Below are 19,836 nucleotides of genomic sequence, written 5' to 3'. Positions count from 1 at the left end.
TCGTCTGTTTCCTTGCGCTACCTCGCAAACGCGGGAGACAGCGACAAAGTATGATAAATAAAAAAAATAATATATATATATATATATATATATATATATATATATATATATATATATATATATATATATATATATATATATATATATATATATATATATATATATATATATATATATATATATTTCTTTCTTTTCTTTTTTTCATACTATTCGCCATTTCCCGCGATAGCGAGGTAGCGTTAAGAACATAGGACTGGGCCTTTGAGGGAATATCCTCACCTGACCCCCTTCTCTGTTCCTTCTTTTGGAAAAAGAAAAGAAAAAAAGAAAAAAGAGAGGGGAGGATTTCCAGCCCCCGCTCCCTTCCCTTTTAGTTGCCTTCTACGACAGGCAGGGAATATGTGGGAAGTATTCTTTCTCCCCTATCACCAGGGATATATACATATATATATATATATATATCTTTTTTTCTTTTAAACTATTCGCCATTTCCCGTGTTAGCGAGGTAGTGTTAGGAACAGAGGACTGGGCCTTTTTTGGAATATCCTCACCTGACCCCCTCTGTTCCTTCTTTTGGAAAATTAAAAAAAAAAAAAAAAAAAAAAAAAAAAAAAAACGAGAGGGGAGGATTTCCAGCCCCCCGCTCCCTCCCCTTTTAGTCGCCTTCTACGACACGCAGGGAATACGTGGGAAGTATTCTTAATACCCTATCCCCAGGGATATATATATATATATATATATATATATATATATATATATATATATATATATATATATATATTCTTTTCTTTTAAACTATTTGCCATTTCCCGCGTTAGTGAGGTAGCGTTAAGAACAGAGGGCTGGGACTTTTTTGGAATATCCTCACCTGGCCCCCTCTGTTCCTTCTTTTGGAAAAGAAAAAAAAAAAAAAAAAAAAAAAAAAACGAGAGGGGAGGATTTCCAGCCCCCCGCTCCCTCCCCTTTTAGTCGCCTTCTACGACATGCAGGGAATACGTGGGAAGTATTCTTAATCCCCTGTCCCCAGGGATAAATATATATATATATATATACATAAATGTCCATACGCACACATATATACATATACATTTCAATGTATACATACATATACATACAATGACATGCATATATACACATGTACATACTCATACCTGCTGCCTTCATCCATTCCCGTCACCACCCAGCTGCGCAGGAAAGAGCATTCTCCCTGCCTTCCCTCCAGCGAGGTAGTGCCAGGAAAAGACAAAAAGGCCAATTCGTTCACACTCAGTCTCTATCTGTCATGTGCAACGCACCAAACCACAGCCTCTCCTCCACATCCAGGCCCCACATACCTTTGCATGGTCCACCCCAGACGCTTCACATGCGCTGGGTCAATCCACTGACAACACGTCGACCCCGACATATCACATCATTCCAGTTCACTCTATTCCCTGCATGTCTCTCACCCTCCTGCACGTTCAGGCCCCGACCACCCACAATCTTTTTCACTCCATCATTCTTTCCTGAAGTGCCATATATGTCGATATCAAATGCAACTTTAAGTAGAGTACCCTCTGCAGAGTTCTCTGCAGTTGCCATACATAACCATCTCAAGTGCCTCTACTCAGGATCCTACAGTTTCAGTCAGTTATTTTCTATATAATTTTTAATATGTTAATGCACATAAAATGAATAATATTAGATGAGACAAAAGTGAGAAATTATCACTCATCTATAGGCCTTAGTGTACTCTCGACATAAATTTCAACCCTAGATTGATACTCAGCATGAAAAATACTCCATTTACTGAAGTTTCTAAGCAAATCTATTAACGTCATAAAAAAATTTACGTGTTTTTCCTGCAAAAAACTATTCAAATATTGAAATATGACAATGAAAAAATGCTTTTATATTTCAAATGATCATGGAAAATCTCACATAATACTTCCCTAAGGTGATAGATACCCAATCAATGTGAACCGAATAATCAAAAAATCTTCAAAAAGATTACCCACTAATTACTCATTTCTATGCTTTAAGGTCTCCAAACATATGTTTCAACTCCATTTCTAATTTCCCCATGAAGAAAAGTCCTTATACCGAGGTTTTCAAGCAAATCAATAACCCTCACATAAATACCAAAAATGGAAAGTAATGGTTCAGGGAATTTTTTGGCCAAAAAAAACTTTTTGTTTTAAAAGTGAAATATGTCATGATGAAACACTTCTATATCTGAAATGATCACAAAAAATATCTCAATGTTTCCACAAAGTGAATATATACCCATTAAATATGAACCGAATAATCACAGAATCTTTGAAAAGAATAAGAGTTAATTACTTATTTACAGGCCTTAATATATTCCAACATATATTTCAATCCCAGATTCATTTTCAGCATGATAAATACCCTTTATACTTAGGGTTTCATACAAATCCATTACCATCACAAAATTGCCAAAAATTGCAGGTAATAGTTCAGGATATTTTTCAAGCGAAAAAACTTTTTGTTTTGAAATTCAAATATAACTTAATGAAATGCTTATATACGTCAAATGTTCATAGAAAATATCACATAATACTTCCCTAAGGTGACATATACCTAGTAAATGGGAACCAAATAATCACAAAATCTTCAAAAAGATTGACCACAAATTACTTATTTACATGCCTTAATGCCCCAAACATATATTTCTACTACATACTTGATTTCGGCATGAAGAGTAGACCTTATACTGAGGTTTTCAAACGAATCAATTACCCTCGCAAAAATTCCAAAAATTGAAGCTAATAAGTCAGGGTTAGGTTTTGGCCCAACGACCTTTTTGACTGAAAAGTGAAATATGACATAATGGAACACTTCTATATTTGAACGATCACGGAAAATATCTCACATTGCTTCCTCAAGTCGACATACACCCAAAATTATATGGGAGGGTATTGATTGAGAGAGTAAAGGCAGGTACAGAGCATCAGATTGGAGAAGAGCAGTATGGTTTCAGAAGTGGTAGAGGATGTGTGGATCAGGTGTTTGCTTTGAAGAATATTTGTGAGAAATACTTAGAAAAACAGATGGATTTGTATGTAGCATTTATGGATCTGGAGAAGGCATATGATGGAGTTGACAGAGATGCTCTGTGGAAGGTATTAAGAGTATATGGTGTGGAAGGTAAGTTGCTAGAAACAGAGAAAAATTTTCATCATGGATGTAAGGCATGTGTACGAGTAGGAAGAGGGGGAAGTGATTGGTTTCCAGTCAATGTCGGTTTGTGGCAGGGGTGTGTGATGTCTCTATGGTTGTTAAATTTGCTTATGGATGGGGTTGTTAGGAAGGTGAATGCAAGAATTTTGGAGAAAGGGGCAAGTATGCAGTTTGTTGTGGATGAGAGGGCATGGGAATTGAGTCAGTTGTTGTTTGCTGATGATACAGCACTGGTGGCTGATTGGAGTGAGAAACTGAAGTTGGTGACTGAGTTTGGTAAAGTGTGAGAAAGAAAGCTGAGAGTAAATGTGAATAAGAGCAAGGTTATTAGGTTCAGTAGGGTTAAGAGACAAATCTTTCACTACCTCTTCTCTCTTCACCAAACCATATTCCCTGACCCTCTCACTTCACACACCACCCCAACCAAAACACCCTATATCTGCCACTCTATCATTAAACACATTCAACAATCCTTCAAAATATTCACTCCATCTCCTTCTCACTACCTATTATTACTTCCCCACTTGCCCCTTCACCGATATTCCCATTTGTTCTCTTGTATAATGCGTTACCCACCTCCTTCCAAAGCATCTTTTTATTCTCCCTAAAGTTTCATGATACTTTCTCACCTAAACTCTCATTTGCCCTCTTGTTCAACCCTTACACCTTTCTCCTGACCTCCTGCTGCTTTCTTTTATACATCTCCCAGTCATCTGCACTCCTTCCTCGCAAGTATTGTCCAAACATCTCTCTTTTCTCTTCCACTAACAACTTTAATTCTTCATCCCACCACTCACTACCCTTTCTAATATGTCCACCTCCTGCCTTTCTCATGCCACATGCATCTTTTGTGCAAACCATCACTGCTTCCCTAAATACATCCCATTCCTTACCCACTCCTCTCATGTCATTTGCTCTCACCTTTTGTCATTCTACACTCTTTATATTATCCCTGGGGATAGGGGAGAAAGAATACTTCCCATGTATTCCCTGCATGTTGTAGGTGACTAAAAGGGGAGGGAGCAGAGGGCAGGAAGTCCTCTCCTCCTGTTTGTACTTTTCTGAAAGAGGGAACAGAGAAGGGGGCCAAGTGAGGATATTCCATGTAAGGTTCAGTCCTGTGTTTCTTAGCACTACCTCGCTGATGCAGCAAGTGCCAAATAGCATATCCCCCCCTCCAGCAAGGTCGTGCCAGGAAAAGACAACAAAGGCCACATTTGTTCACAATTGGTCTCCAGCTGTCATGTGTAATGCACCGAAACCATAGTTCCCTTTCCACATCCAGGCCCCACAGAACTTTCCATGGTTTACCCCAGACGCTTCACATGCCCTGGTTCAATCCATTGACAGCATGTCGACCTCGGTATACCACATCGTTCCAATTCACTCTATTCATTGCATGCCTTTCACCCTCCTGCATGTTCAGGTCCCGATCATTCAAAATCTTTTTCACTCCATCCTTCCACCTCCAATTTGGTCTCCCACTTCTTGTTTCCTCCACCTCTGACACATATATCCTCTTTGTCAATCTTTTCTCACTCATTCTCTCCATGTGTCCAAACCATTTCAACACACCCTTTTCTACTCTATCAACCACACTTTTTATTCCCACACATCTCTCTTACCCTTTTATTACTTACTCAATCAAACTACCTCATTTCTAACACATCCACTCTCCTCCACACAACCCTACAGCCCATGCCTCGCAACCATATAACATTGTTGGAACCACTATTTCTTCGAACATACTCATTTCGGCTCTCCAAGATAACGTTTTTGCTTCCACACATTCTTCAACACTCCCAGAACCTTCACCCTCTCCCCACCCTGTGACTCACTTTTGCTTCCATGGTTCCACCCACTATTAAGTCCACTCCCAGATATCTAAAACACTTCACTTCCTCCAATTTTTCTCCATTACACATGACAGCTAGAGACTGAGTGTGAATGAATGTGGCCTTTTTTTGTCTGTTTTCCTGGTGCTACCTTGCTTAAAGCAAGGGGTAGCAAGGCTGTTTCCTGTGGGCCAAGGTTGTGCCAGGAATGGATGAAGGCAAGCAAGTATACATATTCATACTTGCTTGCCTTCACCCATTCCCAATGCCCCAAAGGAAACAGCACAAAGGTAAAGAAAAAAGCTATCATATACATGCCCTTTTCCTACCCCACATCCTGCATCAATGAGGTACTGCCAGGAAATAGACAAGGAAAGGTCATACCTGCTCACACATTATTTAGCTATCATGTGTAATGCACTGAAACCATGGCTCCCTATCAACACCCAGGCCCCATACACCTTTCCATGGTTTATCCCCGACATTTTACGAGCCTGGATAAGTCCATTGACAGTATGTTGAACCCAGTATACCACATCATGCCAATGCACTCTATTCCATGCATGAGTTTCACCCTCCTGCATCTTCATGCCCCAATCACTCAAAATTTTTCTCACTCCATCCTTCCATCTCCAATTTGGTCTCCTGCTTCTTCTTGTTCCCTCCACTTCCAACACATATACCTTCTTTGTCAACCTTTCTTCACTCATTCTTTCCACTTGTTCAAACCACTTCAACACACCCCTTATGCTCTCTCAACCATGCTCTTTTTATTTCCACACATCCCTTAACCTTTCATTACTTAGGCTGGAACATTAGGTAGACGTAGTCAGAAGGAAAATTAATTAGGAGCCTCTGCAAACACTATGCAAGAGTTGCCCTCTGCCAGTGGCCTGTTCAGGGTGAGGCACCAAAGGCTTAGAAGCAGCACTGGAGTTCACCAGTTATGAAGACCTTTGCTGTTGCTACACCCTTGAGGGAGTTCCTGAAGGGAATGGGTATCAGAGATAGAACCCATGAAAAGCGATGGAACCTATATGTTATGCTAGTGAAATGTAATAAAAGGGTGGCCAGGAAAATACAACAGTTGAAATGAGTTCTTTAACCTGAGAAGACGGAACAAAAAAGGGAGAAGGAAAACAAAAGATGCTGAATTTTGAAGTACTGTGTTACAGAGTAAAAAATGGAAGAATAAAGTGGTACAAGTGATTACGAAAAAATATCAAACTGCTGGATAACTGCACGAGTGGAAACAGCAGAAAAGGAGAAAATGAATAAGAGAATATTTTTGGTGATTAGAAATAAATGAAAGATGAGACCAAAAATAAGATGGAATGACAGAATGTTGGAGTATCTACAAGGAAAGTGCCTCAGTTGTTTAATCTTTGGAAATGGTGCCAAGCTCATGGAGTGTGATGGTATTGCATCATGAAAGCTCTATATAATACAGAAAGACATATACATTTCAAGAATATTGAAACTTCAAACTTCATTGTCTTAGGCTGTTAACCATGTGGTTTTTATGAAATGTCTTTATGAACAATATTTGTAAAACAGTATCTGCACCTTATTGGAATGAGTTACTTCTGCAGGCTGTGGAAGAGAATTCTCGAGAGAATTATCACTTGGTGAACTTGCTGAAGAGGGTACACTTTCCTCTGAAGTGGTGGAGGATAACACTCTAGTTGATGGCAACCCAGACGAATTTTGATTCTCACCTTGTTCTAAATCTTCTCGATTCCTCTGGAGAAAAAATGGAAAAGTAAATGCTATTTCTAACAATAATAGATATACACAGTTTTCTTTGGCCCTCTGTAATTACTCATTTGTACTCTATGGAAAGGGTATTTATACCCTTGTGAGGCCCCATCTCTCGAATATCCTCTATTTTCATACAACTTTTTAAATATATGTATTCTGCATACATTACCATGTCCTCAGTTATTTTACTCCATTCATCCACCACTCATATACTATAAAAGTACTTCTTTACATATTTAACAAGTTGTTTGTCTGACTTCATGTTAGGTCCTCTGATTGCTCTATCACTACATCTCTTAAAGAACTGTTCACTGTCCACATCATCGACATGTTTTTAAACCTTAAAGGATATGATTTGGTCACCCTTCTCTCTTCTGAGGTGAGCAAATCTAAAGTCTCTAGCATTTCCCCATAACTCAACTTTCTCAATTCTGGTAACATTTTTGTTGCCCTCCATTGAACCTTCTCTATCATAGTCCTATTTGAGCCTTTTTTTTAGATGTACTGACTATTCTTGAGAAGCAAATATATTTGAAAACTATTCCAATACCTGCCATTACACAGTTTGTCTCCTCAACTATTCTCCTGAAGTTTACTTCCTCCTAGATAACAATCATATTGAGGCCTTCTTTTACCCTGTCCCATCCACAATACTTTACATTTGCTTGGGCTGAATTTCATCAACCTTGTATGAAAACAAATTTGGAGCCTATTTTGGTCCCCATGCAATCCTCATCACTTTACACTACCATCATGACTTTTGCATCATCTGCTAACATATTCAGGTAGAAGTCCATACCCTCAGGTATATCTCTTAAATCAAGAAGAGCAATGACTCCAAAAGGGAAGAATGTGGCACTCCACTGGTCACCATGACCCATTTCGAGAAGGCTTCTCTGATATGCATCCCCTGTTCCCTTCCACTGAAATAATCTTCAACTCACTGAAAGAGCTTCTTTCTGATTCTTGCTTGGTGATTCGGCTCCATAATCAAGCCTCTCCTGTAATAAAGTGTCAAATGCTTTCTGCCAGTCTAAATATAAACAATCCATCCGGCCTTCATTTTGTCTAAGGCAGAGCTCAATCTCTCATAGAAGTCTATAGGTTTAAAGAGGTTTGTTACGTATGACCTCTTTTCCCTAAAACTATGCTATATCTCACAAAGTTATATCTCCTCTACAGAAGGTCTTCTACTTGCTTTCTAATATTTCTAGAACCTTACAGACAACACTCAGATAGGTATGTAGTTCAAAGCCTTCTTTCTTACATTACATATGATGTTTGCCCTTTTCCATTCCCTTGGCATAATGCATCTCTCAAGTGACCTCATAACCAGTATGTAAGAGGTTAACTAGTGTATCAGCACCAAAAGGAAGCTTTCTATGGATCATTTTAATATTCTGCTTATGTCTTCTCTATATTCTTTTCATACTTGTTCACTGTTTCCTGCATTCATAAGGCAGCACTGGGAACAAAGGTCATGCATATTCACACCTGGTCTCTAGCTGTTGTACATCATGTACCAAAACCACAGCCCCCTACCCACAACAAGGTGCTTGAGGGTGTCCTGGGAGTCAAATGAAGTTGTTGAGATAAAATACCCGATTAGGTTGGGGCGCTTTTCTGGACCTAGAATTGACACAAATGAGTCAGAGTGTTTTTCTGAACCTAAAATCGACACAGGTACAGACCTGTGGTGCTGGAGGGCAACTTGGAAGTTGAAAGAAGTTGTTGCTAGAAAATACTCAATTAGGTCGCAGGGCTTTTCGGAACCTAAAACCGACACAGGTACGGACCTGTGGTGCTTGAGGGCATTCTGGGAGTTGAATGAAGTTGTTGAGATAAAATACTCGATTGGGTCAGAATGCTTTTCTGAACCTAAAATTGACACAGGTACGGACCTGTGGTGCTTGAGGCCAACCTGGAGGTCGAATGAATTTCTTGAGATAAAATACTCGATTAGGTCAGAGCGCTTTTCTGAACCTAAAATCGACAGAAGTACGGATGGACCTATGTTGTTTCAGGGTGTTCTGGAAGTCAAACAAAGTTGTTGAGATAAAATACTCAACTGGGTAGAAATGCTTTTCTGATCCTAAAATTGATACAGGTATGGAACTGTGGTGCTTGACACCATCCTGGGGCACAAACAAAGTTATTGAGATGAAACACTCGAATGAGTCGGAGCGCTTTCCTGAACCTAAAATCGACACAAGTACAGACCTGTGGTGCTTGAGGGCGTTCTGGGAGTTGAACGAAGCTTTTCAGATAAAATATTAGAATTAGTCGGAGTGCTTTTCTGAACCTAAACTCAACACAGGTACAGACCTGTGGTGCTGGAGGGCGTCTTGGGAGTCGAACAAAGTTGTTAAAATACTCAAATAAGTCAGAGTGCTTTTCTGAACCTAAAATCGACACAGTTACGGACCTGTGGTGCTGGAGCGTGTTCTGGGAGTTGAGCAAAGTTCTTGAGATAAAATACTCGAATGAGTTGGAGTGATTTTCTGAAACTAAAATCGACACAGGTACGGACCTGTGGTGCTTGAGGGCCTTCTGGGAGTCAAACGAAGTTGATGAGATAAAATATTCAAATGAATCGGAGCGCTTTTCTGGACCTAAAATGGACACAGGTATGGACCTGTGGTGCTTGAGGCCATCCTGGGAGTAGAAAGAAGTTGTTGAGATAAGATACTTGATTAGTTCAGAGCGCTTTTCTGAACCTAAAATCAACACAGGTACGGACCTGTGCTACTGGAGGGTGTTCTGGGAGTCGAACGAAGTTTTTTAGATAAAATACTTGAATGAGTTGGAGTGATTTTCTGAACCTAAAATCGACACAGGTGCGGACCTGTGGTGCTTGAAGCCATCCTGGGAGTCTAAAGAAGTTGTTGATATAAAATACTTGATTAGGTCCGAGTGATTTTCTGAACCTAAAATTGACACAGGTATGGACCTGTGTTGCTTCAAGGCATTCTTGGAGTCGAATGAAGTTGTTGAGATAAAATACTCGATTCAATCGGGGCGCTTTTCTGTACCTAAAATCCACACAGGTACGGACCTGTGGTGCTTGAGACCGTTCTGGAAGTCGAACGAAGTTGTTAAGATAAAATATTAGAATAAGTCAGAGTGCTTCTCTGAACCTGAAGTCAGAACAGGTAAGGACCTGTGGTGCTAGAGGGCATCTTGGGAATCGAACGAAGTTGTTGAGATAAAATACCCGAATGGGTCAGACTGCTTCTCTGAACCTAAAATCGACACAGGTACGGACCTGTGGTGATGGAGGGTGTCTTGGAAGTCGAAAGAAGTTGTTGAGATAAAATACTCGAATGAGTCGCAGTGCTTTTCTGAACCTAAAATCAACACAGGTACGGACCTGTGGTGCTTCAGGGCGTTCTGGGAGTCAAACAAAGTTGATGAGATATAATATTTGAATAAGTTGGAGTGCGTTTCTGAACCCAAAATCGACACAGGTACGGACCTGTGGTGCTTCAGGCCATCCTGGGAGTAGAAAGAAGTTGTTGTGATAAAATATTCGATTAGGTCAGAGTGCTTTTCTGAACCTAAAAGAGACACAGGTTCGGACCTGTGCTGCTGGGGGGTGTTCTGAGAGTCGAACGAAGTTTTTTAGATAAAATACTCGAATGAGTTAGAGCGATTTTCTGAACCTAAAATCGACACATGTACGGACCTGTGGTGCTCCTGGGCATTCTGAGAGTCAAATGAAGTTGATGATATAATATTCAAATGAGTCGGAGTGATTTTCTGAACCCAAAATCAACACAGGTACGGACCTGTGGTGCTTCAGGCCATCCTGGGAGTAGAAAGAAGTTGTTGAGATAAAATACTCGATTAGGTCAGAGTGCTTTTCTGAACCTAAAATCAACACAGGTACGGACCTGTGGTGCTGGAGGGTGTTCTGGGAGTTGAACGAAGTTTTTTTTAGATAAAATACTCAAATGAGTTGGAGTGATTTTCTTAACCTAAAACTGGCACAGGTACGGACCTGTGGTACTTCAGGGCGTTCTGGGAGTCAAACGAAGTTGATAAGATATAACATTCAAATGAGTTGGAGTGCTTTTCTGAACCCAAAATTGACACAGGTACGGACCTGAGGTGCTTGAGGCCATCCTGGGAGTAGAAAGAAGTTGTTGAGATAAAATACTCAATTAGGTCGGAGTGCTTTTCTGAACCTAAAATCGACACAGGTACGGACCTGTGGTGCTGGAGGGTGTTCTGGGAGTCGAACGAAGTTTTTTTAAATAAAATACTCGAATGAGTTGGAGTGATTTTCTGAAACTAAAATCGACACAGGTATGGACCTGTGGTGCTTCAGGGCGTTCTGGGAGTCAAACGAAGTTAATGAGATATAATATTCGAATGAGTCGGAGTGCTTTCTGAACCCAAAATCGACACACATACGAACCTGTGGTACTTGAGGCCATCCTGGGAGTAGAAAGAAGCTGTTGAGATAAAGTACTCAATTAGGTCGGAGTGCTTTTCTGAACCTGAAATCGACACAGGTACGGACCTGTGGTGCTGGAGGGTGTTCTGGAAGTCGAAAGACATTTTTGTAGATAAAATACTTGAGTGAGTTGGAGTGATTTTCTGAACCTAAAATCGACACAGGTACGGACCTGTGGTGCTTCAGGGCGTTCTGGGAGTCAAACGAAGTTGATGAGATAAAATATTCGAATGAGTCGGAGAGCTTTCTGAACCCAAAATAGACACAGGTACGGACCTGTGGTGCTTGAGGCCATCCTGGGAGTACAAAGAAGTTGTTGAGATAAAATACTCGATTAGGTCGGAGTGTTTTTCTGAACCTGAAATAGACACAGGTATGGACCTGTGGTCTGGAGGGTGTTCTGGGAGTTGAACGAAGTTTTTTATATAAAATACTCGAATGAGTTGGAGTGAGTTTCTGAACCTACAATTGACACAGGTACGGACCTGTGGTGCTTCAGAGCTTTCTGGGAGTCAAACGAAGTTGATGAGATATAATATTCGAGTGAGTCGGAGTGCTTTTCTGAACCCAAAATTGACACAGGTACGGACCTGTGGTGCTTTAGGCCATCCTGGGAGTAGAAAGAAGTTGAGATAAAATATTCGATTAGGTCTGAGTGCTTTTCTGAACCTAAAATCAACACAGGTATGGATCTGTGGTACTAGAGGGTGTTCTAGGAGTCGAACGAGGTTTTTTAGATAAAATACTCGAATGAGTTGGAGTAATTTTCTGAAACTAAAATCGACACAGGTATGGACCTGTGGTGCTTCAGGGCGTTCTGGGAGTTAAACGAAGTTGATGAGATATAATATTTGAATGAGTCGGAGTGCTTTCTGAACCCAAAATCGACACAGGTACGGACCCGTGGTACTTGAGGCCATCCTGGGAGTAGAAAGAAGCTGTTGAGATAAAGTACTCAATTAGGTCGGAGTGCTTTTCTGAACCTGAAATCGACACAGGTACGGACTTGTGGTGCTGGAGGGTGTTCTGGAAGTCGAAAGACATTTTTTAGATAAAATACTTGAATGAGTTGGAGTGATTTTCTGAACCTAAAATCGACACAGGTACAGACCTGTGGTGCTTCAGGGCGTTCTGGGAGTCAAACGAAATTAATGAGATAAAATACTCAAATGAGTCAGAGTGCTTTCTGAACCCAAAATCGACACAGGTACGGACCTGTGGTGCTTGAGGCCATCCTGGGAGTAGAAAGTTGTTGAGATAAAATACTCGATTAGGTCGGAGTGTTTTTCTGAACCTGAAATAGACACAGGTATGGACCTGTGGTGCTGGAGGGTGTTCTGGGAGTTGAACGAAGTTTTTTATATAAAATACTCGAATGAGTTGGAGTAATTTTCTGAAACTAAAATCGACACAGGTATGGACCTGTGGTGCTTCAGGGCGTTCTGGGAGTTAAACGAAGTTGATGAGATATAATATTTGAATGAGTCGGAGTGCTTTCTGAACCCAAAATCAACACAGGTACGGACCCGTGGTACTTGAGGCCATCCTGGGAGTAGAAAGAAGCTGTTGAGATAAAGTACTCAATTAGGTCGGAGTGCTTTTCTGAACCTGAAATCGACACAGGTACGGACTTGTGGTGCTGGAGGGTGTTCTGGAAGTCGAAAGACATTTTTTAGATAAAATACTTGAATGAGTTGGAGTGATTTTCTGAACCTAAAATCGACACAGGTACAGACCTGTGGTGCTTCAGGGCGTTCTGGGAGTCAAACGAAGTTAATGAGATAAAATACTCAAATGAGTCAGAGTGCTTTCTGAACCCAAAATCGACACAGGTACGGACCTGTGGTGCTTGAGGCCATCCTGGGAGTAGAAAGTTGTTGAGATAAAATACTCGATTAGGTCGGAGTGTTTTTCTGAACCTGAAATAGACACAGGTATGGACCTGTGGTGCTGGAGGGTGTTCTGGGAGTTGAACGAAGTTTTTTATATAAAATACTCGAATGAGTTGGAGTGAGTTTCTGAACCTACAATCGACACAGGTACGGACCTGTGGTGCTTCAGAGCATTCTGGGAGTCAAACGAAGTTGATGAGATATAATATTCGAATGAGTCGGAGTGCTTTTCTGAACCCAAAATTGACACAGGTACGGACCTGTGGTGCTTTAGGCCATCCTGGGAGTAGAAAGAAGTTGAGATAAAATATCCGATTAGGTCGGAGTGCTTTTCTGAACCTAAAATCGACACAGGTACGGACCTGTGGTACTGGAGGATATTCTAGGAGTCGAACGAGGTTTTTTTTAGATATAATACTCGAATGAGTTGGAGTGATTTTCTGAAACTAAAATCGACACAGGTGCTGACCTGTGGTGCTTCAGGGGGTTCTGGGAGTCAAACGAAGTTGATGAGATATAATATTCAAATGAGTTGGAGTGCGTTTCTGAACCCAAAATCGACACAGGTATGGACCTGTCGTGCTTGAAGCCATCCTAGGAGTAGAAAGAAGTTGTTGAGATAAAATATTCGATTAGGTCAGAGTGCTTTTATAAACCTAAGAACGACACAGGTACGGACCTGTGGTGCTGGAGGGTGTTCTGGGAGTTGAACGAAGTTTTTTAGATAAAATACTCGAATGAGTTGGAGTGATTTTCTGAACCTAAAATCGACACCTGTATTGCTTGAGACCATCCTGGATGTCGAAAGAAGTTGTCGATATAAAATACTCGATTAGGTCTGAGTGCTTTTCTAAACCTAAAATCGACAGAGGTACAGACCTGTGTTGCTTCAAGGCATTCTTGGAGTCGAATGAAGTTGTTGATATAAAATACTCGATTCAATCACGGCGCTTTTCTATACCTAAAATTGACACATGTACGGACCTGTGGTGCTTGAGAGCGTTCTGGGAGTCGAAAGAAGTTGTTAAGATAAAATATAAGAATTAGTCAGAGCGCTTTTTGGAACCTGAAGTCAACACAGGTACGGACCTGTGGTACCACGCTGGAGGGCATCTTGGGAGTTGAACGAAGCTGTTGAGATAAAACACTCGAATGGATTGGACTACTTTTCTGAACCTACAATCGACACAGGTATGGACCTGTGGTGCTGGAGTGTGTTCTGGGAGTCGAACGAAGTTTTTTAGATAAATACTCAAATGAGTTGGAGTGATTTTCTTACCCTAAAATCAACACAGGTACGGACCTGTGGTGCTTCAGGGCGTTCTGAGAGACAAACGAAGTTGAGATATAATATTCGAATGAGTCGGAGTGCTTTCTGAACCCAAAATCGACACAGGTACGGACCTGTGGTGCTGGAGGGTGTTCTGGGAGTCAAACGAAGTTTTTTAGATAAAATACTCGAAGGAGTTGGAGTGATTTCCTGAACCTAAAATTGACACAGGTACGGACCTGTGGTGCTGGAGGGTGTTCCGGGAGTCAAAGTTTTTTAGATAAAATACTCGAATGAGTTGGAGTGATTTTCTGAACCTAAAATTGACACAGGTATGGACCTGTGGTGTTTCAGGGCGTTCTGGGAGTCAAACGAAGATGATGAGATATAATATTCCAATGAGTCGGAGTGCTTTTCTGATCCCAAAATCGACACAGGTACGGATCTGTGGTGCTTGAGGCAATCCTGGGAGTAGAAAGAAGTTGTTGAGATAAAATATTCGGTTAGGTTGGAGTGCTTTTCTGAACGTAAAATCGACACAGGTACGGACTTGCGGTGCTTGAGGCCATCCTAGGAGTAGAAAGAAGTTGAGATAAAATATTCAATTAGGTCGGAGTGCTTTTCTGAACCTAAAATCGACACAGGTACGGACCTGTGGTACTGGAGGGTGTTCTAGGAGTCGAACGAGGTTTTTTAGATAAAATACTCGAATGAGTTGGAGTGATTTTCTGAAACTAAAATCGACACAGGTACGGACCTGTGGTGCTTCAGGGGGTTCTGGGAGTCAAACGAAGTTGATGATATAATATTCAAATGAGTCGGAGTGCGTTTCTGAACCCAAAATCGACACAGGTACGGACCTGTCGTGCTTGAAGCCATCCTGGGAGTAGAAAGAAGTTGTTGAGATAAAATATTCAATTAGGTCAGAGTGCTTTTATGAACCTACGAACAACACAGGTACGGACCTGTGGTGCTGGAGGGTGTTCTGGGAGTCGAACGAAGTTTTTTAGATAAAATACTCGAATGAGTTAGAGTGATTTTCTGAACCTAAAATCAACACAGGTATGGACCTGTATTGCTTGAGACCATCCTGGAAGTCGAAAGAAGTTGTTGATATAAAATACTCGATTAGGTCTGAGTGCTTTTCTAAACCTAAAATCGACACAGGCATGGACCTGTGTTGCTTCAAGGCATTCTTGGAGTCGAATGAAGTTGTTGATATAAAATACTCGATTCAATCACGGCTTTTCTATACCTAAAATCGACACATGTACAGACCTGTGGTGCTTGAGAGCGTTCTGGGAGTCGAAAGAGGTTGATAAGATAAAATATAAGAATTAGTCAGAGCGCTTTTCGGAACCTGAAGTCAACACAGGTACGGAGCTGTGGTGCTGGAGGGCATCTTGGGAGTCGAACGAAGTTGTTGAGATAAAACACTCGAATGGATCGGACTACTTTTCTGAACCTAAAATCGACACAGGTATGGACCTGTGGTGCTGGAGGGCGTCTTGGGAGTGGAACGAAGTTGAGATAGAATACTCAAATGATTCGGAGGGCTTTTCTGAACCTAAAATCAACACAGGTACGAACCTGTGGTGCTGGAGGGTGTTCTGGGAGTCGAATGAAGTTTCTTTAATAAAATACTCGAATGAGTTGGAGTGATTTTCTGAACCTAAAATCAACACAGGTACGGACCTGTGGTGCATGAGGCCATCCTATGAGTCGAAAGAAGTTGAGATAAAATACTTGATTAGGTCCGAGTGCTTTTCTGAACCTAAAATCGACACAGGTAGAGACATGTGGCTCTGGAGGGTGTTCTGGGAGTCGAACAAATTTTTTTTAGATAAAATACTCAAATGAGTCGGAGTGATTTTCTTAACCTAAAATCGACACAGGTTACGGACCTGTGGTGCTGGAGGGCATCTTGGGAGTTGAAAGAAGTTGTTAAAATACTTGAATGGGTTGGACTGCTTTTCTGAACCTAAAATCGACATAGGTATGGACCTGTGGTGCTGGAGGGTGTTCTGAGAGTCGAACGAAGTTGATGAGATATAATATTAAAATGAGTCGGAGTGCTTTTCTGAACCCAAAATCGACACAGGTATGGACCTGTGGTGCTTGAGGCCATCCTTAGAGTAGAACGAAGTTGTTGAGATAAAATACTCGACTAGGTCGGAGTGCTTTTCTGAACCTAAAATTGACACAGGTACGGACCTGTGGTGCTGGAGGGCCTCTTGGCAGTCGAAAAAATTTGTTGAGATAAAATACTCGAATGAGCTGGAGTGCTTTACTAAACCTAAAATCGACACAGGTAGGGACCTGTGGTGCTTGAGGCCATCCTGGGATTAGAAAGTTGAGATAAAATATTTGATTAGGTTGGAGTGCTTTTCTGAACCTAAAATCGACACAGGTACGGACCTATGGTGCTGGAGAGTGTTCTGGGAGTCGAACAAAGTTTTTTTGATAAAATACTCGAATGAGTTGGAGTGATTTTCTAAACCTAAAATCGACACAGAGCATCTCTATCAACTCTATCATGTGCCTTTTCCAGATCCATGAATGCCACAACAAATGCATTTGCTTTTCTAAGTATTTTTACATACATTCTTCAAAGCAAACACCTGATCCACACATCCTCTACCACTTCTGAAACCACACTGCTCTTCCTCAGTCTGATGGTCTGTACATGCCTTCACCCTCTCAATCAATACCCTCCCATATAATTTCCCAGGAATACTCAACAAACTTGAGCACTCACTTTTATCCCCTTTGCCTCTGTACAATGGAACTATGCATGCATTCCGGCAATCCTCAGGCTCCTCACCATGAGTCATACATACATTAACTATCCTTACCAACCAGTCAACAACACATTCACCCCCTTTTTTAATAAACTCCACTGCTATACCTCTTCTCTGTTTACCAAATCATTCTCCCTAACACTCTCACTTCACACACTACCTCGTCCAAAACACCATATATCTGCCACTCTATCATCTAAAAGATTCAACAAACCTTCAAAATACTCACTCCATCACCACTACTTGTTATCACCTCCCCATTAGCCCCCTTCACCAAAGTTCCCATTTGATCCCTCGTCTTATGCACGTTTTTTACCTCCTTCCCAAACATCTTTTTATTCTCCCTAAAATCTAATGATACTCTCTCACTCCAACTCTCATTTGCCCTCTTTTTTACCTCTTGCACCTTTCTCTTGACCTCCTGCCTCTTTCTTTTATACATCTCCCACTCATATGCACTATTTCTCTGCAAAAATTGTCCAAATGCCACTCTCTTCTCTTTCACTAATAATCTTATTTCTTCATCCCACCACTCGCTACTCTTTCTAATCTGCCCACCTCCCATGCTTCTCATGCCACAAGCATCTTTTGCACAAGCCATCACTGCTTCCCTAAATACATCCCATTCTTCCCCCACTCCCCTTATGTCCTTTGTTCTTACCTTTTTCCATTCTGTACTCAGTCTCTCCTGGTACTTCCTCACACAAGTCTCCTTCCCAAGCTCACTTACTCTCACCACTCTCTTCACCCCAACATTCTCTCTTCTTTTCTGAAAACCACTACAAATCTTCACCTTCGCCTCCACAAGATAATGATCAGACATCCCTCCAGTTGCACCTCTAAGCACATTAACATCCAAAAGTCTCTTTTGTGCGCCTATCAATTAACACGTAATCCAATAACGCTCTCTGGCCATCTCTCCTACTTACATACGTATACTTAAGTACATCTCTCTTTTTAAACCAGGTATTCCCAATCACCAGTCCTTTTTCAGCACATAAATCTACACGCTCTTCACCATTTCCATTTACAACACTGAAAACCCCATGTATACCAATTATTCCCTCAACTGCCACATTACTCACCTTTGCATTCAAATCACCCATCACTATAATCCGGTCTCAAGCATCAAAAGTAATAACACACCCACTCAGCTGCTCCCAAAACACTTGCCTCTCATGATCTTTCTTCTCATGCCCAGGTGCATAGGCATCAGTAATCACCCAACTCTCTCCATCCACTTTCAGTTTTACCCATATCAATCTAGAGTTTACTTTCTTACACTCTATCATATACTCCCACCACTCCTGTTTCAGGAGTGGTGCTACTCCTTCCCTTGCTCTTGTCCTCTTACCAACCACTGACTTTACTCCCAAAACATTCCCAAACCACTCTTCCCCTTTACGCTTGAGCTTTGTTATACTCAGAGCCAAAACATTCAGGTTCCTTTCCTCAAACATACTACCTATCTCACCTTTTTTCTCATCTTGGTTACATCCACAGAAATTTAGACACCCCAAACTGAGCCTTCGAGGAGGATGAGCACTCCCCACGTGACTCCTTCTTCTGTTTCCCCTTTTACAAAGTTAAAATATAAGGAGGGGAGGGATTCTATACACTAGCCTGAGCCAGGTACCCATTTTATTAACCATCCCCAAGGGGTGGATGAACATCTGGGATGATTGCTGCAACCAGGATTCGAACCTATGCGCTCGACCCTGGGTGGTCCACGAATGCATCACAATCATGAATGCCAACCGCTACACCATAGGAGAGATCCCAACTGTTTCATCCCTCAGCCATTCTCTAAGCCTCCCTTCTTAACAACAAAAATCCTTCAAAGTCAAACTAAAAATCTAAATTTGACTTATCAAGCATCCTAATGGCAGCTTCTATCAAAACTGTCTGCCTCCCTCCAAGGTTAGACTTGGTAAGTTTTTCTAGCCTAACCTTGAACACTTCTAATTTCCTCCTACTGATTGACATTATAAGTGTTATTGCACTTTCCATAGAGCCAAATGTCCCCACTAACTACTGAAAGAGCCCTAAGACATTTCCAGCCATGTGGTTTTGGCTTGAAACAAGATTAGTTACATGATATTGGATGTGAAATGGGCTATCTACATGTTACTTACTAAAAAAAATAGTTCAATTGTATACTTACGATGTTGAGCTCCTTTCCAGTGCTGTAGTAACATACCTATGTTAAAATCAACTTCAATGCATACTGATATACTTTACCTGTTGAGGAATGAGGGCAGAGGAGTTTGAATCAAAGTCGCTTCCACCAGGGTCACACAGTTCATCTAAATAGTCTTCATCGACCCACGTATACTCTGATGATATTAAGATTTAAGAAGGTTTATACACAAGGTTCAAAAGCAAATAAGAGAAGTATATATCTAAGGTAACTAAAAAGCATATTTGATGAAAAATACATGTAATACTTAGTGTTTATATCTACAAGAAGCTATAGCTGGTGGTGAAAACTCAACAGATTTATATTTTCACATCTCTTCTACAACTATGACTTAAACCCTGTTATCAACGAACATTACTAACAATACTTTTATCTAATCGTATCAAATCAACTTTATTCCAAAATGTAAAACATAGTAGTTCATGAAGAATTTTC

The 19,836-nt window shown here is 41.0% G+C and overlaps 1 protein-coding gene across 7 annotated transcripts in view; it reads right to left on the bottom strand.

The window, feature by feature from the left end:
- Positions 1-6,212: 6,212 nt before the first annotated feature.
- Positions 6,213-19,836, bottom strand: part of LOC139749349 (uncharacterized) — a 113,195-nt gene continuing 99,571 nt past the window's right edge. For 5 of the 7 annotated variants that reach the window (XM_071663115.1, XM_071663124.1, XM_071663133.1 and 2 more), the window contains 2 exons: positions 19,443-19,537; positions 6,537-6,761 (listed from right to left, as the gene is read on the bottom strand). In XM_071663115.1, coding sequence (XP_071519216.1) covers positions 6,552-6,761; positions 19,443-19,537 — 305 coding nt within the window. In that variant the 3' untranslated portion in view covers positions 6,537-6,551. Of the gene's footprint in view, positions 6,762-19,442; positions 19,538-19,836 lie in introns of all 7 variants that reach the window. The other 2 variants (XM_071663095.1, XR_011712951.1) reach the window with 2 other exon arrangements.

Source organism: Panulirus ornatus, chromosome 1 (genome assembly GCF_036320965.1).
Source record: "Panulirus ornatus isolate Po-2019 chromosome 1, ASM3632096v1, whole genome shotgun sequence".
In the NCBI taxonomy this organism is placed as follows: domain Eukaryota; kingdom Metazoa; phylum Arthropoda; class Malacostraca; order Decapoda; family Palinuridae; genus Panulirus; species Panulirus ornatus.
This window is presented reverse-complemented; position numbering and strand designations above follow the sequence as displayed.